Source organism: Rhincodon typus, chromosome 4, assembly GCF_021869965.1.
Source record: "Rhincodon typus isolate 14 chromosome 4, sRhiTyp1.1, whole genome shotgun sequence".
Taxonomy (NCBI): Eukaryota; Metazoa; Chordata; class Chondrichthyes; order Orectolobiformes; family Rhincodontidae; genus Rhincodon; species Rhincodon typus.
In genome coordinates this window covers 89,410,480-89,435,717 of record NC_063335.1, presented here as the reverse complement: position 1 = coordinate 89,435,717, position 25,238 = coordinate 89,410,480, and the positions used below count along the sequence as shown (strand labels likewise).

At 42.6% G+C, this 25,238-nt stretch overlaps 1 protein-coding gene across 5 annotated transcripts in view; it reads left to right on the top strand.

The window, feature by feature from the left end:
* The first annotated feature begins 8,826 nt into the window (after positions 1 to 8,826).
* setd2 (SET domain containing 2, histone lysine methyltransferase) overlaps positions 8,827 to 25,238 on the top strand; it is a 90,858-nt gene continuing 74,446 nt past the window's right edge. For all 5 annotated transcript variants that reach the window (XM_048595726.1, XM_048595725.1, XM_048595724.1 and 2 more), the window contains exons 1-2: positions 8,827 to 8,885; positions 22,211 to 22,330. In XM_048595726.1, coding sequence (XP_048451683.1) covers positions 22,269 to 22,330 — 62 coding nt within the window. In that variant the 5' untranslated portion in view covers positions 8,827 to 8,885; positions 22,211 to 22,268. The remainder of the gene's footprint in view (positions 8,886 to 22,210; positions 22,331 to 25,238) is intronic.

The following is a 25,238-nucleotide window of genomic DNA, read 5'->3' as shown; positions in this document are numbered from 1 at the left end:
GGTTTGGATTTGTCCTGCTTTTTGCATCAATGTGAAAGGCCAGAAGTGGCCAGTGGTTGACGTACCTTCACTTCCTTTGGAGGTACACACTAGCATGCCAGCCAGTAGCTAAATTAGTTTGTTGCACATCTCATCAAGAATTGGCTGACTACTGTGGGGCTTGTCAATATCCAGAATAGACTGTGTTCCCAGTCTATCCAACTGTGGAAAATTGCCCAGATGTGCCCTGTCCACAAAAAGCAGGACAAATCCAAACCAAATGCTTTTGACCCATCAACCCACTGTCAATCATCACCGAAGTAATGCCTGCACACTAAGTGTGCTCCGTTCATCATGATATTATAACCTTAGTCCAAATATTTTGGAGCTCCAGAGATGTGATGGAAGTGACTGCCCTTGACTGAGTGTGACAACAAGGAGCCCTAGTAAAATTTAACGATTTGGGGACCAAGAAAAACATTCTATTATTTGGAGATTTAAATGATTTTGATAAGAGTATAGGAAGCATATTTACTAAGTTTGTGGACAACACCAAAATTGGTGGTATATGGACAGTCAAGAAGGTTACCCAAGAGTACAATGGGATCTTGATCAATTGGGCCAATGGACCAAGGAATGGCAGATGGAGTTTAGTTCAGATAAATGTGAGGCGCTGCATTTTGGTAAGACAAACCAGGCAGGACTTACACAGTTAATGATAGAGCCTTGGGGAGTGTTGTCAAACAGAGAGACCTAGGGACGCAGGTATGTAGTTCCTTGAAAGTGGCATCACAAGTAGACAGGGTGGTGAAGAACGTGTTTGGCATGCTTGCCTTTATAGGTCAGAGCACTGAGTACAGGAGTTGGGACATCACATTACAGCTGTACAAGACATTGGTAAGGCCACATTTGGAGTACTGCACACAATTCTGGTCACCCTGGTGTAGGATTTGCAAAACTGAAAAGGGTGCAAAAAAGAAATACAAGGATGCTACTGAGACTGGAAGGTTTGAATTATAAGAAGAGGCTGTATAGGCTATGGCTTTTTTCCCTTGAGCGTAGGAGGCTGAGGGGTGATCTTAAGGAGGTAATAAAGTAATGAGGGGCATAGATAAGGGGAATTGCCATGGTATTTTCCCTAGTGTAGGGGAGTCCAAAACTAGAGGGCATGGGTTTAAGGTGAGAGGGGAAAGATTTAAAAGGGACCTGAGGGACAAATTTTTAGCATGAGGATGGTGTGTGTATGGAACAAGCTGCCAGAGGCAGTGGTAGAGGTGGGTACAATTACAATTTAAAAGACATTTGGACAGGTACATGGATAGGAAAGGTTTAGAGGGGCAAACGGGTCTCGTTCAGTTTAGGAAACCTGGTTGACATCGGTGAGTTAGGCTGAAGGGCCTGTTTCTGTGCTGTATGCCTCTACGATTCTAATAGGATTAGTAGCCTAATAGAACCACAACCATCTCAACCCCAGAATGGAGGAATTCCTCAGGACCGTTTACTATGCCCAATCATCTTTAGCTGCTTTGTTAATGACCTTCCCTTTTTCTGAAGATATTCAGACTTGCAGTTATTACTAACAAGTAACATTAATGGCAAACAGTCATGTCCAACAGAGAATCTAACCGTTTCTGTTACTGGTATTACCATAATTTAATTTATTCAGTGTAGCGCCCTGTGTGTTACTATTGGCTGGAAACTTAACTAGATAAGTCAGATAGGCATTGTGGCTAATGAGCAAGTCGTGTAATTCTGCAACAAGTAACTCCCCTCTTTACTCCCAGAATTCTTTTCATCATTTGACAGAACAGATCACAAGTGAGTTGGAATACTCTTCATTTGCCTGGATGAATGCGGTCCAGCCACAGTCTTAAGATCAACGCCATCCAGTACATAGCAGCTTGCTTGATGGACATTCAATCCTCCGATTTAAACATTTGCTCCCACCATTGTCGACATGCAATGACACCAGAATATACTACATGCAAGGTGTGCTGCAGCAACTCACCAAGCCTCCTCCAACCTCACCTTCCAAACCAGCGACCTCCAGCACTTGGAAGGACAAGGGCAGCGAATGTGGGCACAACACCACCTGCAAGTTCTCCGCTAAGCCACTCACCAGCCTGACTTGAAACTATGTTGCTGTTCCTTCGCTGTCAAGAGGTCAAAATCCTGGAATCTCCCTTAACAGCAAAATAGGCATGGATAGCAGTGGTTCAAGAAAGTGGCTCACCATTGCCAGAAAATAGACGCTGGACTGACCAAGGATGCTGATATCCAGAAGAAAAACAAATTATGAATGAAATTACTGAGCTTGTGTCTCCATAGTGGCTTCATGGCTAAGGGATGGATAGACCATCTGGTGTGACAGAAAGGAAAAACCTGACATTGATTGCCCAGTTTTTACAGACTTGGTGTGGAAGTACTTTCTGTGTAGTCAGTGTTGTAAATCAGGAAGTGTAGTATCCAGTTTTCACACTGTACGGTCCCAATGAGAAATCCACTGAATTGATGTCGGATGAGAAGTAAATTTTGGCCAGATCATTTAAAGGAGTTTCCCCTTTTCTTTTATGTTTTAGTTTAACAGCTCCTCTTAAAAATGGCACCTTGTGTAGTTTGCCAGCAGTACTGCACTGTAAGTGTCATCCTAGATTCTCGCTCTGGAGTGAGACTTGACAATATAGCCCTCCGATTCAGTTTCAAAATTGTGGGGGGGCGGGGGGCTACATTTGAGTCAGATGATGTTGTGGAGTGGCATGGAAGCTGGAGCAATGAATTGGGCATTGGCAAACAGCCAATCAGCCGCTGGTGCAGGCTTTGTGTTTTATCAATACGCATACCATGGAAACTCAAGGGCTTCTCTGGCGTAGTGGTAGTGTCACTGCCTCAGGCTAGAAGGCCTGGATTCAAGTCCCACCTGTGTTAGAACAAATCTGAAGAAGTCGATTTTGTTTTTTAAATAACCTACCAAAGAAGCTCACTAACATTATTTATAGAAACCGTTATGAGATCACCCCCATTTGGAGGTCTCACCTCCTGGCACTGTCAGTCCTGGGTACATTTTCAGTAACTTTACTGTCCCCACTTCTGCTGTCTGAACTGTTTCAAATATATCTGCTTTTTTCTTTTTGTGGAAAATTTTTAAATGTCCTGACACTAAGTTCTGAGCTAATAATGAAGTGTTCATGTCTTACCTATTTAATATGTTGTGCAGCTCACTAATGTTGCTGTGTAATGAATTGTAGAATTTAAATTTTCTTCACAGCGTTCTGTTTATGGCATCTTTTGAGATTGTTCACCACCTTCCCCCCCCCCCCCCCCCCCCGCCCCCCCCCCCCCACCAAAAACGCCCAATTTCACAATATGATGGCAGAATGTCACTATGAGCCATACGTTTGCAACCTAAAAGGTGACCATTCGAATCGTACAATCCCGACAGTGCCAATAGAGGCTATTCAGCCCATCAAGTCTGCAGCAATCTTCCAAAGCGCATCCCACCCAGAACCCTCACCACCATCCCTATAACCCCACTTACCTTGGCTAACCCACCTAGCTAACACATCCCTGGACAATATGGACAATTTAGCATGGCCAATTCACCTCACCTGCGTGTCTTTGGACTGTGGGAGAAAACCGGAGCACCTGGTGGAAACCCACACGGGCACGGGAGAATGTGCAAACTCCACACAGACAATGGTTAGAATCAAATGCGAGTCCCTGGCACTGTAAGGCAGTAGTGCTAACTACTGTTCCACCGTGACACCCCAACCTGTTTGTATCTAAAACTAATCCCACATACCTGCCTTTTTCCTTTCGGAACCTTGTACCGACCTGTGCTATCTAGAATAAATTTAAATAAAACAAAATTGTGACAAAATTAAAATGTTTGCTACAAGTGAAAGATGAGCCATGGCGAACACTTTCCAGACAAGTTAGGTTTGAAGGGCAATAGATACAAGGTTAAAAACAAGATTTTTGGACCTGATGACAGGTGAAGTGTGCATTCATTAAAGATCAGAAGAATGAGGGGACCTGGGTTCAAGTCCCACCTGTTCCAGAAGTATGTTGTAACATCTCTGAACAAGTCGATTGGGAAAAGAAAAATGAGAAGTGATTTTAACATCTGTGTTAAGATTCTGAGGGGACTTGACATGTTGGATGTTGAAAGAACCCTTCCTCTCCTTAAGGGATGCAGACTAAAGAAGGTGATTGAGAGGGATTACCTTTCTGAGGGCCATTGAATGTTTAGAAATCTCTTCCCCAGAGAGGAGTAGAGGTTAGGTCAATATATTCTAGGCTGAGTTTGACAGTTTTTTTCGATTTATCAGAAAGTTGAACATTATGAGTCAGAGGCCGGCATATGGAGTTAACGCTACAATGAGATCAGTTTGAGCTTTTCTGGAACGGGCTCGATGGACCAAATACTTACTCCTATTTCTTATGATCTCAAGATTTTATTACTTGGAAGGTAAAGTGCTTTACTCTCTTGTTTCTTGCCCGATTCAGGAAGTTGCTTATTTAAAAGGTTGAAGGTTAATACTGGTTGCTGGGTCAGCACTAGCGTTCACCATTGTTGTTCGAGACATATTATGTTAGGCAATATCCACATTGGGATCCAGCTGGACAGAGGCATTCCTGTTCAATTATCTGTGTCTTGTCAGGCAGTGTATTTATTGAATTGGAATATGCTTACAACCACATCCTTCTTGAGCATTTGGTTCATAATCTTAAAGATAAAGCTAAATCTCTTAAGCATTGAATCAGGAAACAACATTTTGAGACAAAGATTTGTGGACATCTGGAAACCTCGTTCCCAAATATGGATACAGGGTTGTTTTAAATTTTCAAGGTTGTGATGGATAGGATTCAGAAGCAAGGGCATTAAAGATGTGGAGCAAAGAAGGATAAATGAAGATGAGCAAAAAATCACCCATGATCTGATTGAAGAGTGGAACTGGCTTATGAGACTCCCTAGCTTCCAGCTGTTTCAGTGTGGGAGCTGGATGTTCCTGGTAAGATCCCCATCCTAAATGGACAAAATGCCACTGGGGTGATACTGACTTGAATCATTGTGGCTGAGCCCTAATGGCCATGCAATTATACTTTGATTCAATGAAACAGAGAAGATGGCCATTATCCAAAAAGTAATGTTCCTGCTATAAATATTTGGCTTTAAACCCTAATCACACTGCTGGGGGTCCTTGATTTAAGAGCGTCCAATTTCTAAGCGGTTGTACTTATGAACGTGGTCCCGTGCAGGGATGTAATTTTAAAGACCTAAAAACATTTCCTGTACTTAAAAACAGCTCTTTTATATTGTCCTGCATTGTGGTTCCAAGGCACACTTGCTTTCAGTGGTCACTGCATTGAGTACAGGAGTTGGGATGTCATCTTGTGGCTGTACGAGACATTAGTTAGACTGCTTTTGGAATACTGTGTTCAATTCTGGCTTCCCTACTATAGGAAGGATGTTGTTAAACTTGAAAGACTTCAGCAAAGATTTACAAGGATGTTGCTGGGCTTGGAGGATTTGGGCTAAATGGAGAGGCTGAATAGGCTGAACTTTTTCCTTGGAGCGTCAGAGGCTGAGGGATGGCCTTATACAAGTTTATAAAATCGTGAGGGGCATGGATAGGATGAATAGTTGAGATCTATGTTTTTTCTTTGGGTAGGGGAGTCCAAATCTAGAGAGCGTAGGTTTAAGGTGAGAGAGGAAAGATTTAAAAGGGACCTAAAAGGTAACTTTTTCACACAGAAGGTGGTGCATGCATGGAACAAGTTGCAAGAGGAAGTGGTGGAGGCTGGATCAATTACAATTTAAAAGGCGTCTGGATGGGTACATGAATAGGAAGGCTTTAGAGGGATGTGGGCCAAGTTGGATTAAATTGGCTTAGGATATCTGGTCAGCGTGAATAAGTTGGACCGAATGGCCTGTTTCTGTGCTGTGTAACTCCATGACTTGCAAAGACACTCCAGAACGGAACCTGTTGCAACCTGGAACCACCTATATATCAAAATATTGATTTGACGGCATAGCCGATATCTGTGATGCAATCACTATGTAACTGGAAAAGGCCCATAAAACATTTCTAACAAAATATAAACTTGCAATAGCACTAATGTTAAATTCAATATTTCTTATTGTTCTTTCAGTCGAAACTTTGACAGAATCAAAACTGCCCACTCTAAAAAGCTGTGTAAAAACAGATATTTTATCAAGAACCTGACCTTGTGACTTGTTTATGGTTGTGGAATGTAAATATCTAATTGGGAAATGTTTTCTTCCGAGTTGAAAAGGCAGTTTTACATCTGTTGGGTTCAATATCGCTCAAGGACTTTTTGCTATCTAATTTTAATTTCAACATTTATCATCAATGAAAACTGCTTTCAAATGACCAGTTTTGTACTGAATTCTTGTTTAGATTTCATGTTCTGTAGTAACATTATAACTCTTCCTTCCTTGACTAAATGACTTGGATGAGGGGACTGAAGACAGAGTAGCAAAATTTGCACGTGGCATCATGATATGTAGCAAAGTACGTTGTGAAGAGAACATTGGGAAGATCCAGATGGACATAAGTTGGGCGCACAAAAAATCTGATAGATGGAGTATAATGTGGGAAAACACAAAGTTGTTCACTTTGGTCGGAAACATGTAAAATGTTTTAAATAAAGTATATTTCAAGTGTAGTCACTAGTTTGTATGTATTTGCAGCTAACTTGTAAATTAAATATGTTTCTCTTGGGTTCAGAGTTCAGTTATCAGAATTAGTAGAACAATACCAGGATGTAGGAGTAAAGAAGCTTCAATAAAAATACTGCATACAACCTTCTGTGCAAGTGATGCTTTTTAAAGGTGTGATTATCCTCATTGGTTTTGAGAGGGAGATGGTGGTTCCTTATTGAACACCATGATTTTTTTCATTAGATTATATCAGGGGCTTCTAAACGTCAACCAGGTAGATTTGGACTGGAATCAAGGGTAATGTGTAGGACAGACTAGGTATGACAGGAAGACCTCTCCCTTGAAGAACATTAAGTTTTCATAACAAACTAGTGGTTTTCTTTGATATTTTTAGTCTTTCTGGCAGGAGTCCACCACTTATTAGATTTTATAAATTTGATTTCATAATTCATAATGTGTCCTCTGGGTTCTGTGGTTCTGTACCGCAACCATTGGCTTGCATTGTACCCAACCAACGACACCTGTTTACTGTTTATAATATGAAGCATATAGAAATACAGCTCTGTATTGTAATGTTATAAACTTCTCTCTCACATAGCGTTACATATGGAATGAATTACGTATATCAAAGTGAAGACATCTGGTTCTCGATTTTGCACGTATGCTTTGGGGTGGTGTTTGTCAAAGGAGTAATGTTGTCTGGGCACTGTTCGAGCTCCCCCTCCTGTGGTTTGGACAAATTCACTTTTGGGATAAATACATTCCTGATAAGGTCAACATTTATTCCACTGAGAACGTGATGATATGGTATCATCCTAAACTGCTCAGTCCACGTAAAGCAGTTGTCTCCACAATGCTGTGCCTCTTTATGTAGCAAATTAGTACAATTTGTCTGCCTTTCTAGGTAGGGGCTGTGTAAAGTGGGGTGGTAAGCTGAAACTTTGGAGTTGCAAGCTCTGAGCTAGCCATAGCGCTCTGAGTTATAACAGCTGTGCTGTTGTTCAAACAGAACCCTGTGCTCAGAAGCCCTAAATCCCCAATACCACACCAGTTCTCTACTGAGTCCCACTTGGGAGGTCATGACAAATTTCATACCTCCAAAATGGGATCACAGTGGGAAAAAGTTTGGGAAGCAATGTTGTAGGCTGTTGCTGAGGGAGGAAAGAGTTAATCATGTTGCGTCACCTATGGGTTTCCATCCCTACTGGGCATTAGTGAACCAGTTGAATGTTTACAGCACTTAGTGTTTTGTGTTGATACCTGATATTCACAAACTGCCTGTGGTAAATTCTTTGAAGCAACCGCTATTTTGGAATATCCCAATGTGTTTACCTGAATCACCAACGACAGGCAGAACCCCAGGTGAATTCTCTGACAGATGATTAATAACTGAATTTTTACATGGTGCCTTTTGCAACCTTGCGATGTCCCAAAGTGCTTCTCCGCTCAATTAAGGACTTTGGAGGCGAGATCACTCTTGTACTGATGGCACATGCTGCGCTCCCTCACGACTGGACAGGGACAGGCATGTTGGCTTAAAACAGTGGGAACAGAGAAAAGTGGGAGTGGGGGAAGAAAAGGGGGAAAACCCATCTGTAACGGGCAACAGGGTTCATGTTCCAAGGATTGGTGCCTTTTGGACCTCTCGGAAAGATTTGGTGATGAGTCATAATCGGGGCCCGCGAGAGTGAGCACTCTGCGATGGCATTCCTCTGGTAACTACGGCAACAGACTGCCAGCTGGAACAGTCAACTTTTAAACGGTAGGGAGGGAACAGAAACTTCTGTAGAGTAGCCCTTCTCGTTTTAAATGGGTATATTTGTGAAGTTTTTTTTTAATTTTAAACGTTTATTTTAAAATTTTAAGGTGTGTATATACACAATGGGGTTGGGGTGAGAGTTTCAAGACAATCGAGTCAACACGATTTTCTTCCCTTTTTAATTTTTTTTAAAAGCCTCCCCTGTTTTTTGTTTTCTGAGCGTTAAGCTGCCTCTCTCACTTGCCTTCGCCCCAAATATTTTTTCCATCATCCCCTCAAGTTTAATCTAGGTGTGGGGGCTGTGAATGTAGAGTGGACTTAGTGAAGGGGACAAGGTTTGGCCATGAGCTGTCATCACATTACTTTCTAAACCTGCTTTGCCCCTTGCCCTCCACAGGTAGGATCACCAACTCTCCCTGATTGTCCTGAAGTTTCTGGGAATTGGAAGATTAAATTCCCAAGGTAATGTGCAAGCAAATGGAGAAAACAATATTTCTGGGCGATTCTCGATTGAATATTGAAGAGTTCTTTATTACTTTTGTATCCTCGTGCACTTCCTGTGTGAATCAATGAAAGGACGTACAGGGTGATGAACAGACCATGATGACACACCTTTCATGGCTGTGACTATCTAACTGCCACCATCCTTTAGTTTTGTTATAGTCATGTACAGCGGGAGTATTTTTAAGATTGCACACAATGAGGAGACCATCCCGGGCCACCAGCCCCACAAAACATCAATCCAGAATTTGGAGCTCCAGTCCCCTCGTCAGAACAGTCTGAAGTGCAGTCTAAGCCTGTGTTCTGACATATGGAAAATCACCAAAGATGAGCCCAAATCAGATTCTCTACTGACTCTACTTTGCTGTATTGGTAGGACACATCAAGTGTCTTGACTGTTGCAGAAGGAAAACTTAGTAAAACGAGTGAATTTTTAAAATTTTTTCATGGGATGTGGGCATCATTGAGCTGGCATTTATTACCCAGAGGGCAGTTAAGAGTCAACGGTCTGGGGTCGCAGGTAAGGATGGCAGTTTCCTTCCTTTTTAAAGGGCATTTGTGGACCAGATGGGTTTATCCGATAATTCACAATGTCATGATCATTATACTCTTGATTCCAGATTTTAGTTGAATTCAGTATCCACCATATACCTTGGCAGGGTCCCCAGGAAATTATGCAGGTCTGTGGACTTACAGTCTTGCGATAATAACACTAGGCCATTGCCTTCCCATTGAAACTGACTGATCTGACTCATCTTGTATACCTCAAAATAGAGGACTAGTAAACTTGTTTCTGAGTATGACAGTTTGTTTTTACAATTTCTATCCCCCAGGATCTTATTTTATCCCATCCTCTACTGAGGTTCCAACCTTTTTTTAGTTGATGGAGTAATGTTCTACAGACGCTAGATGTTTCAGCAAACTGGCCATCACCTTTGACAAAGCCTAGATGGGTATAGTCTGCTTCGATAGAATTGTGTTTATACAAAACCTTGCATGACCCTGATGTGCCAAAGTGCTTCGCAACTAATGAATCATTTTAAAATTACAGTTGTTTCTCAGCAAATATGGTAGACAATTTGCCAATGGTAATGTCACGCTAACAGCAATGTGATAAATGGCCAGATAAATCTATTTTTGATAAGGTTTAATTGAGGGATGGTTATGGCAAGAATACAAAGAGTGTGGTTGAATTTGCCACATAATTAGTCCAACGAGGCTGTGTCAGTATCTTTCCCACTTAAGCAGTAAGGTCTTGTCCTTCAAACACATTTCCTCTGCCTCCGCCGTATCTGCTCCCAGGATAAAGCGTTCCATTCCTGGACATCCCAGATGTCTTCCTACTTCAAGGACCGTAACTTCCCCTCCCCGGGATTCATATCGCCCTAAACTGTATCTCCAGCACTTCCCGCACTTCTGCCCTCAAATCCCCTCCCCTCAATAACAATAAAGATAGAGTCCCCCGGTCCTCGTATACCATGCCACCAAACTCAAAATCCAATGCATCAATCCAATTGCCACCTGCAATCTGACCCCACCACCAAAGAGAGATTTCCCTCCCCACGCCTATCTGCCTTTCATCGAGACCACTCACCCTGTGACTCCCTCGTCCGCTCCACACTCCCCACCAAGCACCACACCTGGCTCCTTTCCCTGTAACCGCAGGAGGTGCTACACTTGCCCCTAGACCTCCCCCTCACCTCTGCTCAATCATTCCAAATCCGACAGGGATTCACGTGTACGTCTTCTAACCTGGTCTGTTGCACTCACTGCTCCTGATGTGGTCTCCTCTACGTCGGATAGACCAAGCGTAGACACAGTGACTGATTCGCCAGCCATTTCAACTCCCACTCCCTTGGCGACATGTCCGTCCTGGGCCGCCTCTAATGTCACAATGAGGCCACACACAAACTGGAGGAACAACACCTCATGTTCTGCATTGGGAGCTTGCAGCCTAATGGCCTCAACATAGAATTCACTAGTTTCAAAATGAGACATCAGAGGAGTCAAGACTTGGTGTAGATCTACAGCTGGGTGCTGTCACTGCACATGTTAAAGTTGATCTATCTGCAAATATTTAAGCCTGGGCAAAAATTTGGGCCTGGGAATGACTCCTTTGGGGATACCAATTTTTGGGGATATAGAGAAGTAATTGTAAGAGACTCTCTGGCTATAACTGGATAGATTGTGCCAAATTGGGACTGTTCCATTGAGCTGAACAACATCAAACAGGTGTTGAAAAAATATTATACGGTTGACTATGTCAAAGGCTACTGGACAAAGATAGGAAGAAAGTACACAATAGCCCCTGTTAAAAAGGTTGTCATTTCTCGCATGCGTTAGGATCATTTCACTGCTTTGGCAGGGACGGAAACCTGATTGGAGATGATCAGTTTTCAGGCAGGTGGGCACAGATCTTGGAGGGGACAACCCGTGGAAGGTCGTTGGAGAGGTTAGGGATGGTGGTGGTAATTCGCAGAACCGAAACGGTTAAGGGTATCATGTAAAAAGGATGAGGAGCAATAATTGGGAGAGTGAATATTTTGGCATCAGCTAGCATTTAATCTTATTTCAAGAACTCACTGCTTTGAGACTTCCTGAAATCACAAAGGGTGCTGAAGAAATGCAAATTGTTTCTGTCTGTGTTTCTTTGAATAGTGCTGTAGGATCTTTAATGTCCAGTGAAGAGGCAAGTTGGACTACTGTTAATGACTTTATTTAATGTTTCATTGTTAACTTTTTCTACCACCTGACACTGATAGAAATAGCACGTTGTATGACAGTCTTCTGAGACTTGTAACTGTCCAGTCATTCCTTCATATTTGTGAGCATTCTGATCCAAAGATCCCCCCACAAATGATGAAATGCGAGAGTGTGGAGTCGTTAAAAATAGGTTTTAAAAACTGCAGATACTCAAGTTTTGCCCATGGATGTTGAATTTTGTTACTGTTTGTTTGCGCGGTTAGGCGAATTCGTGATTCATGATTTCATGGAGGTAGAGCATGTATTGTATATGCTTTCCTAATGGACTACCTGAGGGGCGTTGATCACAGTTCACACTCACATGAGCATCACACGGTACAGTGGAAAGAGCACTGCGGCTGTCATTCTTCGTTGCAAGTACAGCAACATAAATTGGATGTTTAGGTTTCAGGGGACAATCGGCATAGTTTAGCTCCTTTTGCAAACTGAGGTTTGAGTCATACAAGTATATGCTCCATGTAATCCCACATAACTCCATACTGATGTTCTGGCTAAGAGCCTGAACAGGAAGTTATTGGTGCCAAGGGACAAATTAACTTGCAATTAATGGTAAACAAAATAGTTTAATGTTTTAAAGACACAAAGCAATTGTTCCCTTAAGGGCAGGAGAATCTCTTGCATCATAATTAGCTTATTGTCCTGATTTGTTCACATATGTTAATATGAAATTACTCCCCCTCAGATCTAGCTGCTGTCAGGTTCTCCTGGGCCCGTTTCCGTAATCTCCCCAGCGTTCTAGCTTTCTTAGCATCACTTTCAAACTTGCCTTCTTCCTCATCTGAGGAGGCAGGTGGCTGGTCTGCACACCCAATTTCTGAGTTCTCACCCTATCATTGAACAAAGTCTTGCAGGGCACAGCAAGCTGTCATTATTCTGGAGACCCTATCTAGTGAGTACAGGAGTGTTCCTCCTGAATGGAACAGGCAATGAAAAGCACATCTTCAGAAGACCAGTTGTCTATTCACTGATGCCTCTAATGGATGCATGTGCTGCATTTTATTGCTATTTAACATTACTCCAAGGATCTTGCACTGAGATCATCAACCATGTTTGATACCCATTAGCTAGCCCTGGCGATGGGGGTCAAACATTTGCTGTACCTGTGGATTGTGCACAATGTAAACTTTGTGTTTGACTTGTAGAGAGCAGGCACATATCTGTTGAAATTGGTGCAAATGAGTTGGATGTTGAAGGAATGAAATCTGTTTCTGTTCAGGAATCTGGTTGGGTGATCCCAGGGAGCTCTGAGTACCATATGTGTACTTAATGGCCCCTTGTATCTGAGGGAAGCCGACACTGGCTGTGAATCCAACCCTGGTACCTTGACTCTTGGGGTTTACAAAAAATTGGACAAACTGTGTTAGTTGCCTGTCAAATGATCAGTGAACTCAGCCATGCATTTGGAGATGCCACACATCTCCAGAGTTGAGGCCTGAAAGAAGCTAGTGACAAGAAAGATCAGTGTCACTGTGATCTTTATGCCCACTGGCATAGTACTGCCTCCCCAAGCCATCTGGCTGCAGGATGTTGAGGATGTAGGTAATAACGTCACCAACACATTCCTGGTGCTGCCTTTTCACTTACCTACAGGTATCTGTCAGTGCACCTTCTGCCTTGGTAGCCAGGAGCCCCTTCTTCCCGTCTGCAAGGGCTGCTTGTTTATCCACAATTGAAGCCCTTGAGGCCTCATGCCTCTGGTTCAGTGGCATGGGGCATTTTTTAAAAAAAATTCATTGTGGCTGTTACTAGCTGAGCCAGCATTTATTGCCATTCCCAAGTTTCCATTGAGAAGGTGGTGGTGAGCTGTTGCCTTGAAGCGCTGTAGTCCATGTGCTGTAGGTAGACCCACAGTGCCACTCAGGTGGGAATTCTAGGATTTCTCTTCCTTCCTCTACCTCAGCACTGCTGGTTAATTTGATGAAACATCTGGTATGAAACATTTGGTAAGGCATCTAATATGTAAAGGAATATCAAACGGGAAATGTTTGGTTTGCGTTTGAGATCTTGACATGGTCAAGCTAACCTTTGGACCCTTATCAAGCTGCTCAGGTCTTGGGTGAAAGCCTGTCTTACAGTCCCCTCTCTGTGATAAGCTGCATCCTCCATGACTCATGACTGGTTTACCCCTTTAATGACGTGATCGTGAGTAGCGGTCTTGCTCATTTACATTGAGCCAATTACCACATGCATAGAAGGCAATCTGTTTCTTGGTGGTCTTCATTAGTCTCCGTGATGCACTTGGACAACTGTGGAATCTACAGCCTATATAACAGTTTCACCCTCATGTCCGTAACTTTCATATGAAAATGGGCCTGGGAATATTCCTGTATGTGCGCACCCCCCCCACCCCATACCAATCTGCAGGCTGTGTTGATGGAGCTTATTAATTTTTATTTTACATTCAGTGCTAAGCCCTCTGCTGAAAGTTTGCACAGCAGTAGGGTAGGCAATGTTGTAGTGGTAATCGTAGAGTCATAGAGATGTACAGCACGGAAACAGATTCTTTGATCCAATTTGTCCATGCCAACCAGATATCCTAAATTAATCTAGTCCCATTTTCCAGAATTTGGCCCATATCCCTCTAAACCCTCTGGGGGTGTGGCAATGAATCCCGCAATAGTAATGAAATTTGAATTCAATAAAAATCTTGGATCAAATACTCATAACCATCAGTGATTGTCATAAGGACCAATCTGGCTCACTTTAGAGAAGGAAGTCTGTCCACATGTGACTCCAGACCGACATCAAAATGAGTGACTTTCAACTACCTTCTGAAATACCTGAGCCACTTGGTTCAAGGGCAGTCAGATGGGCAATAAATGCTGGCTCAGCCAGTGACCTTCAGATGCCACAATCAAGAAATGAAATTTAAAAAGTATTTTTCTGTTTTAATTCCCTCAATTTGGTGTGTTTTGAGCTCTTTAGGAACACATGCAAATAGATCTTCCGTGAGGAGGGTACTTAGCTCCCATTTGTGCTACATTAGGAGAGAGCTGGTGGTTGTGATCAATTGATTTGTTCATGTTTGCCCTTTCACTACACTTTTCTTCCATAACTAGATCGTCTCCTTCCCTCTAGTCTCTCCTTTTGTCCTCCTCAGTCACCCCCGTGACTCTCAGTCCTTTCACTATCTCTCAATATTCCAGTGACCCTTCCTCAGAACTAATTAACTCTGATTTTTCCTCACAGGTGGTGCCAGACCTGCTGAGCTTTTCCAGCAACTTCTGTTTTTGTTCCTAATTTACAGCATCCACAGTTCTTTCAGTTTTTATACACTTCACCTGGTTATTTTTCCTCTGAAGTGTGTGCGCTTATCCCACTCTGTACCTGCCCTATCACTGACTCTCTCTCTTCTGTATTCCAGTTTTCTTCCCTCTATTGCCCAAGATTGTTCTAGTGTCCTCGTTCTATTCCTATAGCTCCTTTCCACCTAGCCAACCCTTTTCTCAACTTCTGGAATTGAGGAATTCTTGCCTGCCCCCGTTTGGCTAACGCCAGCAAACTATGTGACTGATTTGCTTAGGCAGCACCGTTGACCTTTTGAGGCGTCACTTCTTACACAAAGCGTTTAAGAGCAACAAGCAAGACCACACGTGACTGAAGCTTCTCATAAGCTGATTGACCCAGTGAGGCTTCACTCCTTGCGCTGTAAACGTTTGCAGAAAGAAACAAATTGGTTATGAAGGCACCACATAGCTCTTGTACTCTTGGAGCTTGGAAGAAGAATACTACGCAACCAGATCACGCCTGGTAGTCGAGTTTGCAAACATGCGTATTTGCCATTTCTAACAGCATCAGGTTGTGCTGGTGAATGTACTTGGAACATAGTAGGATGTTGAAGTATTCATGGTAACCTGAAAAATGCGAAAGGGGTTCTCAAAGCTGACTCATCTGAAAGGTTGATCGGAGTTCTTAATACCAAAACTTTAACTTTTTGCCTTTCATCCAATCCGCTTTCTAAAAGCTCATGGTGGGCCCAGAAGATTCTACCCAGAGTATCTGGTCATTGGGCTCTTTGTTGCTTTGTGTTGTGCAATTGATTGCTTTGTTTCTCACACCCACAACAGTGATTATGCTTCGGAAATACTTCACTGACCACAAATGATTTTTCGGTTGGTGGTGTTAGTCAAGAAAGGTCCTTTATAAATGGAAGTCTTTGTTTCTCTTCTTTTCTTGGTCGGACCCCAACAGGTGATCTTGTGAGGATTGAGCGACCACCTCTTCTAAATCAAGCTCGTAATTTGTTCACTGACTCTCTGCGTATGTGTCACTGCCCTCTATTTCGGGAGTAACAGTGAGAAGGTGGGGGAATGACTATGCCTGAGGAAAGTATTGGAATGATGGCAGCATATCTTGCAATGCTCACCTGAAGCAGTCAGCTATGGCTGTCTATCAGCACTGTGATATCTGAGGAGAATGTATTTAAGCTGCACTCCAGACACTTGAGTCTTCTTCACCCCTGGACTGAGTGAATGTCATGCTGTTTGAGAGAGAACTTTCAGATGAGACATGGAATCTGTCAGCCTTCTCAAGGGAGATTAAAGATCGTCGTTATAAATGACACAATGTAACTTGAGAGAATAGCCACAATAAAGAAGCAACATAGGTAAGTGTAGGTAGGGCATGGACAGGAATGAACACTTGGTGGAGAGATCACAGATCGGGGCATGGATTTAGGTAAGGAGCAGAATTATTTGGAGTGATGTGAGGGGGGAAAAGATCTTACATCCAGAGATGGTGAAAATCTGGAACTGACTTATAAGGATGTTAGAGTCAGAAACGTTTATAACATTTAAGTAGTATCTAGATGCGCATTTGTAATGCCAAGGCATGCAAGGCTGTGGGCCAACTACTGGAAAATAGGATTAGAATAGTTTGGTACTATTTAGTGACTAATGCAGCCTTGATAGGCTGAAAGGTCTTTTTCTATGTAGACTTCGACGCCTCTGTCCCATGGCACTCTTTTTGAAAAATCGCCTCCAGTTGCATTTGGTGTCCAGCTAATAATGACTGTGTTTTCTAATCCGCCGACTCCAATGTTATCACACACTATATTATAGCAGATAGAACCCAGGCCTCCTGGTCTAGGAGTAGGGACACTACCACTGCACCAGAAGAGGGCCCAATCCAACCAATAACTGCCCCTCAACTGTCAGTGAATGCGGATGGTTTGGTCATTAATTAATTGATGTTTATTAACTCTTAGTCTGCATGCATTAACTTGCTGCATTTCACTTTGTTAAAATACTTGTTTACCAGCTGTTCTGTAGCAGAACATCTTTGAAAAGGCAGGAGTCAAAACGCACCAGGAAACCTAATGGCACTTAAGGCTGACAAGTCCTCTGAACCTGATGGTGCATCTTACACTCTCTGAAGGAAGTGACTGCATAGATGGTGAATCCTTACATTCTTCCAGATTTCCTTACGTGAGCTCTTGGAAAGCCCCAAATTTAACAGCTCTATCCTAGAAAAGAGGGCAGCAGAAAGCAAGCAATGATCAGCTAGTTATCTAGTATCTGTTATTATGCTAGGATGCATTATTAAAGAGATGCACATGTAGAAAATCTCTCAGGTACATCCTCTCAAATCTGACAGCCTTAGGACCGTAGCCATACCAGATTTTGGAGCTTGGTGGGTACGAAGGAAAAGGTCTGAAAGCCTTTTTTCAAATCATAACATTTTTAACTCAGTGAATGAGGGACACCAGAAAATGAGCTAATATGATTGTAAAGTCCTTTAGGTTAATGGCCATATGTTTTAATAGTATTAATTCACTTCTCATGCATTGGAGTTTTACTAACAGTTTAAGGCCTCCCCACTTTACTTCATCAGCAGGACCTATTTAAAATGAGAAAAGATCAATCAAAAAAAATGTCTGGTCTTCATTCAGTGCTGGTTTTTGGGTGACTACTTTTGAAAGGGTGTACAAGTAACACTCTTCATCATAGATCTGTGAATGGGAAGTTGTATCTGACTGGTTTATTAGAGTTAATTGAGGATCTATCAGGCAACCTGGATAAAGGGGAGCCAGTGAATGCGTATTTGGATTTTCAGAGCCTTTGTTGAACTACCGCATGAAAGTTTACGACATGAGGTAAGTGCTCCTGGTGGTATTGGTGATACATTGGCCCTGATAGAGGACTGACTGATTGATTAACTAAGAGAAAGCAGACAGCTGGGTACAATTGGGCAATTTTTGGTTCGGCAAACTACAACAAGTGAAGTACCACAGGCCTCAACTGTTTACAATCTGTATTAATAGGTCTCAAAATATATAGGCAAATTTCCCCACGCCCCCAAAGTCAACAAAACGCCCTGGAAAATGTAATCACAAGGTGACCAATCAAAGAAAAGTCATTCCTATAAATAAAATAGAGACTTTCTGAGGATCTGCTGTTGCAGTCACAGGCTGGGTCACACCCTTGTGGATGCTTCAATGTGGTGTCAGCCATAGGGGAAGAGGAACAGCAAGCAGCTAAGAAAGTTGTGAGGTAATTAAAACCAAAAGAACTGCGAATGCTTTAAATCGGAAACAAAAACTGTGGAGAGAAATCAGAGTTAACGTTTTGGTTCAAAGGTAACAACCCAAAACGTTAACTCTGATTTCTCTTCACAGGTGCTGCCAGACCTGCTGAGCTTTTCCAGTAATTTCTGTTTTTGTAAATGAGAGAATTGTTGGGGGAGCCCGAGTTTTTGGAAGTTGGGAATCCCCTTTTGCTGGGAGAAAGGTAGCAAAGGAGAGAGAACTGTTTTAAACTTGTCACCAAGGTATTATTTCACTAACTAGGAAATCTGAAATAACTGAGGTAATAAATGTCTTGCAAATGGAATCTTTAGCTTAAGGCTACATAAGTTCAAGAGCTACTATATCGGGGAAAAATGTGTGAATTGTTAAATTTAAGTATTTGGTTCTTGATCTGAGATGCTGTAACAAGGATAGCAACTGCCTGGTTAAAATGTGATTGTACGTTGGAAAACTTTAACAATGACCATACCGGTGAAAGGTGTGTTTTACAGTCTTTTTTTTTAATCAAAGCTATTTTGAGAAAAAACTTGTGTTCAGTTATGCTGTTATCTTGTAGCAGCCTAAATAATATGGTCTCAAGAAAATTGTTTCCTTGTGGTTTGAAATTTAACGGATGGATGATTGTTGGGAGATTGATGAAAGGTATTGCTACTACATGACTGCATCACTGAAACTACTCCATGGGCGGCACGGTGGCTCAGTGGTTAGCACTGATGCCTCACAGCGCTAGGGACCCGGATTCAGTTCCACCCTAAGGCGACTGTCTGTGTGGAGTTTGCACATTCTCCCCGTGTCTGCGTGGGTTTCCTCCAAGTGCTCCAGTTTCCTCCCACTGTCCAAAGGTGTGCAGGCTAGCTGGATTGGCCATGCTAAATTGCCCGTAGTGTTCACGGATATGTAGATTAGGCGGGTAAAAGGGGGATGGGTCTGGGTGGGATGCTCAGGGTCAGTGTGGACTTGTTGGGCCAAAGGACCTGTTTCCCTATTGTAGGGATTCGATTTTAAAAAAATAAATAACTGAAGCACCTAATATACCACTGTTCCTTCAGTGTTGCAGATCAGAATCCCAGAATTCCCTCTCTGACAGCTCTGTGGATATACTTACACCCCATGAGTTGCAGCAATTTCAGAAGGCAGCTCACCATTACTTGAGGGTAATTGGAGATGGGCAATAAAAGCTAGCCTAGTCAGCGATGTGCGTATCACGTGGGCACATTTTGAAAAGTGTACCTGAGAATGATGAAAGAGCTTCTGTGAAGCAAAAAAGTAACCTTCAAGCAAATCTCAAGAAGTGAGGGGCGTTTACTTTGTGCTCTGTGTATTAATAACTTGAGTGAAGATACTGATCATATGAGTAATGATGTTACAGAAATTGATAGGAAGGCAAGTTTAGATTCAATTTCTGTGAAGTGATCTAGATGAAGGGGCAAAAATTTCACAGATGGAACATAGAATGGAGGAATAGAAATGTTGAATATTTTAAACTTCCGTTGGGGGAAGAGCTTTGAATATGAGTTTAGAGCAGGAGTAGATTGTTTGGCCCCTCAGACTGACTGTGCCATTCAGTAAGATGATGTGTGATCTGATTGGGGTATCAAGCCACTTTCCTGGCCAACCCAAATTCTTTGACACCCTAGTTAGTCATCAATTTAAGCATCTCTGCTTAAAGTTGGTGAGAAAGTAAGATGGAGTGAGGATGGAGTCGAGTAGGCCAGGATAGTGTCACAGTGGGTATTATTTTCCGGGGGCCGGGGGGCTCACTCGGAACATTTGGGACGTCAGGAAATCCAATGTTGAGTCATGGTTGGGTGGTGCTGGTCAGTTTTATTGTTAGCCAAGAGTTAGTACTATTTTTAATGCATTTAGCATTCCTGAGCTACTGTCCAGGTCCATGAATCGAATCCTCCAAAGTCTCTGACTCTAACTGAGAATTCGAGACTTTTTCAGAGGGTATCAGATGCAGGATAAGTCCCCCATCAGAAAATTGGACTTCCCAGGCAGTTTGTGCTGAGTTGGTGAGCTGGGACCTCCAAGGGATCCCTCCGCGTCCTACAGGTTGTATTGCTATAGATTATCTTCCAGTTGAAGACCTGGTCAGAAGTCACTTGACACCAGGTTATTGTCCAACAGGTTTATTTAAAATCACAAACTTTTGTTGCACTGCTCCTTCGTCAGGTCTAGGAGACCAATGCTGTACACTACTCTGGTTGTGGTCTCACCAATGCCCTGTACAAAAGTAGAAACACGTCCCTCCGTTCATATTCCATTCCCTTTTACAACATGTGACAGTATTCAGTCTGCCTAAATCATATGCTGTGGATCTGTTTATTATTTCTGTTAATGTTGGACTTTATTGCCAGGGTGATGGAGAATAAAAATAGAGAAGTCTCACTAGAACTATGGAAATGAATAGTAAGGGTTTAGAGGGATATGGGCCAAATGCTGGCAAATGGGACTAGATCAATTTAGTATATCTGGTCAGTGTGGACAAGTTGGACCGGAAGGTCACTTTCCATGCTGTATAACTGTATGACTCTATCTGAGACTACACCTGGAGTAGAGTATTGTGTACAGTGTGTTCTCCTTACTCACAAAAATCAATTGCATTGTTCTTGTAATCCTAAACTGTTACAATGCAGAAAGAGGCAACTCATCGTGCTTTATCTATGCTAACTCCAATGAATAATTCCCCAAGGCGCAGTCTCTGCCTTCTCCAAGTAAGAATGCTTTGATTGAACCTGCCTCCAGTGTCAGGCGGCACGTTCCAAATTCAAATCAGTTACTGCAAGAAAAGTTTCTCCTTGTGTCTCTCCTAAATCTGTGCTCTGATTTTCAATCCTTCCACCAATGTGAAGTTTCCCACTATCTACCGTGTTCAGACCACTCATGATCTTGAATAGCTCCATTGAATCTCCTTGCCCTCATCTAAGGAAAACCATCCCAATCAAAGATCCCTGGAACCATTCTCGTGAATCTTTTCTGCAGTCATTCTAATGGCTTCACTTTTTTCCTTAAAATGTAGCACCCAGAACTGGACGCAGTAGTCCAGCAACAGCAATAGACCATACAGTCCATTAAGCCTTTTCCATCATGATGGTCCAGCGATGGCTGATCGAACACTTCAATGTACTTTTTTATTTATTTTACATGTCTCCTCTTCTTACCAAACTGTATTACTTCACAATCCTCTGCATTGAACTTAATCTGCATTTGTATGACAATGGTAATCCCTGAAATGAAAGAGTTGTTGTATGAGGAAAGTTGAGCACATTGGGCTGATGCTCTTGGAAGTTTTGAAGGATGAGAGAGAATCTTATCTGAGGTGACTTGATAGGGTAGATGCTGGGAAGGATGCTTCCTCTCCTGTAAGAATCCAGAACTAGGAGGTACAGTTTAAAGATAAAGGGTCTCCCGTTAAGGCAGAGATGAGCAATTTCAACTGAGGCTTGAGTATTTGAGATTTTTTTGTGTACAGAGCAGTGGATGCTGGGTCATTTGACACTGTGTCAAATGGCGTTTTGATTGGCAGAGGAGGGTTGTGGCAGCGCAGGCAGGAAAGTGGCATTAAGGCCACAATCAGATCTCCCCTGAGCTACTGAATTGTAGACCAGTCTCAGTGGGTCAAATAGCCTACTCCTTTTACTTCTTAGGATCTTGCGTTCCAAAATCAAATTATTATTTTTAATGTTCATGCATCTGGGTTTGCCAGTAGCAACATCCAGGAGATTAATCTCTGAAAGTTCTTGAGACTCCAGTACATCCTGGAGTGTTGCCACCCCTTTCTTTCACAATGTGGCTCCGGTACAGAGGTAAGGAGGCTATGATGTAAAGCCCTTGTGGATTGTGTCAAGGAGGCTATGCCTTTCACAAGGCTTTAGCTGGGAGGATAATTTGACGTAATGTATAATGGCAGTTCCACTGTGTAGATTTCGATTTGTCTGATTTAAATTTTAGAAAATAACGTAATCTTTCCTTTTCTTTCTTCCCCTCCCCGAAGGGCTCATGCCTCTCCTCACCCTCCGTCTCCTGCGAGGGAAGGTTGGACGGAACTGCAGATGTCGCCTGGAGCATCGACGCATCTTCAAGTTCAGTCCACAGGAGATGTGCTTGCTGTGGGGTGAGATGGACAACTCTCTCTCTCTCGCACTCTCACCCGCGCGCTCTCTCTCGCACTTTGTGTGTACGTGTGACTCCCTCTCCCTCTCCCTCCCCCTTCCTTCACTTTGGACTAGTTGCAGAATCCCAATTGAATGTTCAAAATTTAAGAAATCCTGTGTTCCATGGAAGAGGAATGCGGGAGAAGGAAAGAACTGGAAATTCTTATGAATGTATCTGTGTAACAAATGTGTTTCTGCCATCGGCTATCTCCCAGGCCATTGCATTTGAATTATCTGTATTTCTATTTAAAAGTTTGAGTTCCAAGTTGAGCTTGGGGAGCACTGGCATCAACCTGGGCAATAATGGCATTAAACCCTCCAAGCATCAGAGCGTATTTGTTGTTTGAGTTTGATGAGAAATAACAGTAGTCTTTTAGGTATCCTTTGATAATAGCTCTATTGATCTCTTATGGAACAATAGTAGTATTTATTAACCATCTAGTAATGCATTAATAATTCTGTCCAATTCTGATACCCCTTTAATTTAACAAATTCTTATATCCAAAATTTTTGCTGAAACTTGCAATGTAATAACGACCTCCTGCCTCTGGTGGGAGGATACAATTATGGTGTGACATATTTTCAACGCCCATTCTTATAAAAATCTATGCCCATTAGTTAGGACAGAAAAATAAGAAACTAGAATAGGATGTGTTACAACTTAACATTTGCAAATATCAACACTGCAAGTGGCATCATTATTTTCTTTGTCAGCTGTTATACAGAAGCTGCAAGTTTTGGCCTCTGTGTCTTGTGGAATGAATTTCTGAAGCCTATTTTTGAACTTGATTAACATCATTTTTTTTTTTTTTTTAGTAACTATCCCCGGCTGCATACAATTTAGTAAACTTGAAGATAACTATCTTGCTTTTTTACATTTATGAGTGTTGTTAGGCTTAATTTTTGTCTTGTGTAGTTGTATTAATTGACCCATTGTATCTCCATTTGTGCTATGAATTAGTTCAATGGGTATCCTGTGTGTCATTTTCCTCTTCTTCCTAAGTCCTCCCCAACACATCTCCATAGTCGTCTTGAGCTATGAGTTTGCTGTCCAAGAGTTCGCAGGCAGCAGCAGAGCTCATTCAGTCAGCCATTCTCGTGCTTGCACCTTGGCTGCAAGTATTGCTAATCTATTTGACAACATTCTGCATCACTACTGCACTTGCTTCTGTTCCCAACTTTGTCAACACGGCACGTGAGAAATGGGAGCAAGCTACATTCCTTTCCCCACCCTGCCCAGCCCCAGCCAACCATCCTCCAATAACGATGAGGCAAATTAGAAGTGCTCACCTGAGATCTATGGGACAAGTGCTGGGAAAGAGCCCACACTAAGACATTTGAAAGAACTCGCAGGAGGTGTATCGCAATATCCCAACCTGTTGACTAGCAGTATGCCCACCCAGTAACAAAAGCATAAATTGCCAAGCAGGTTGATCAGCACCAGGGAGAGAAACACAGAATCGATGTTTTGGATCAGTGACTTTTCAACAGAATTTGAAGATATTAGTTTTTGAACACGTCTAGAACCAGAGAAAGAACAAAAGGGAAGTGGTGAAAGTAATGATGGTTCAAAACAGCACTAGTGTTCTACAATCATAGAAACTAAAGAGGAGTCCTGGGGCGATGCGACTACACTGGAATCACACAGAATGATAGGGCATTTGGAGGTAGTGTGTGGATTATTTATTTTCATAGAGGGGATAAAATACAGCCCATTGTGTCTGCTGGCTCTCTGAAACTTGATTACTCTCATCCTCCCACTCTTTCTCAAAGTCCAGCAGTTAATTTTACTATTTAAAGTTTCTATCCAGTTTAAAAAAAGTAGTAGCTTTAGGTGCCTTGTTAGATGATGGATAGGGAGTCCGGAGGTGCAATGCTTGCTGAGGTTCCTGGCCTGCTATTGTAGTCACTGTCCAGGTGGCTTGGTTCAGTTTCTAGTCCATGGTGGTTCCTGGGATGTTGATGGTGGAGGATTCAGCGGCGGTAGTGCATTGAATGTCAAGAGGCAGTGGTTCAAATCTCCAATAGGGAAGGAGAATATTTCCTGGCACACTTGTATTTGTATGAATGTTGTTTGCCTCTTGGCAGCTGAAATCTCTAGTCATTGGCAAACACTCCTTCCTTCTGCATTTAACGGAGGGGAGGTAATTGATGAAGTGGCTGGACATTGTTGGTCCTCAGGGAGCTCCTGCGGAGATGCCCTGGAGCTGAAATATCTGGCCTCAGCAGCCACAGCGGTCTTCCTTTATGCCAAGTGTGACTCCAGCCAGTGGAGAGTTTCCTTATTTTCCCCTGACTCTTGTTTTGATAGCCCCCCACCCCTTGATGCCATGCTGTCTTGGTTCCTGACATATACTGACAATCAGATGCAGTAGCAATACAGATTGAAAATGTAACTACAGATATCAAAACAGCCTTTGGCTTGGTCATAGAAGACAGAAGAAAGTTGTGGAGAGGTGTTTTTCTGAGTGGAGGTCTGTGACCAGTGGCGTTCCACAAGGATCAGGGCTGGCACCTCTGTCTGTTTGTAATATGACTTGGATTAAAATGTAGATGGTCTGATCATTAAGTTTTCAGAAATTGGTGGAGTTGTAGATGGTGAGGAAGCTTGTCAAAGGATATAGTGAGATGTAGATCAGTTGGAAAGTTGGGCAGAGAAATGGCAGGTGGACCTTAACCCAGACAGTGTGAGGTGATGCATTTGGGGAGCTGAAATGTGAGACAAAAGTATAAAGAAAATGGCAGGACCCTGAGGAGCATTGAAATACAGAGGGATCTTGGGGTGCAAGTCCACAGCTTCCTGAAAGTGGCAACACAACTGAATAAGGCGGTAAAGAAGGCGTACAGCATATTATCTTCATTCACTAT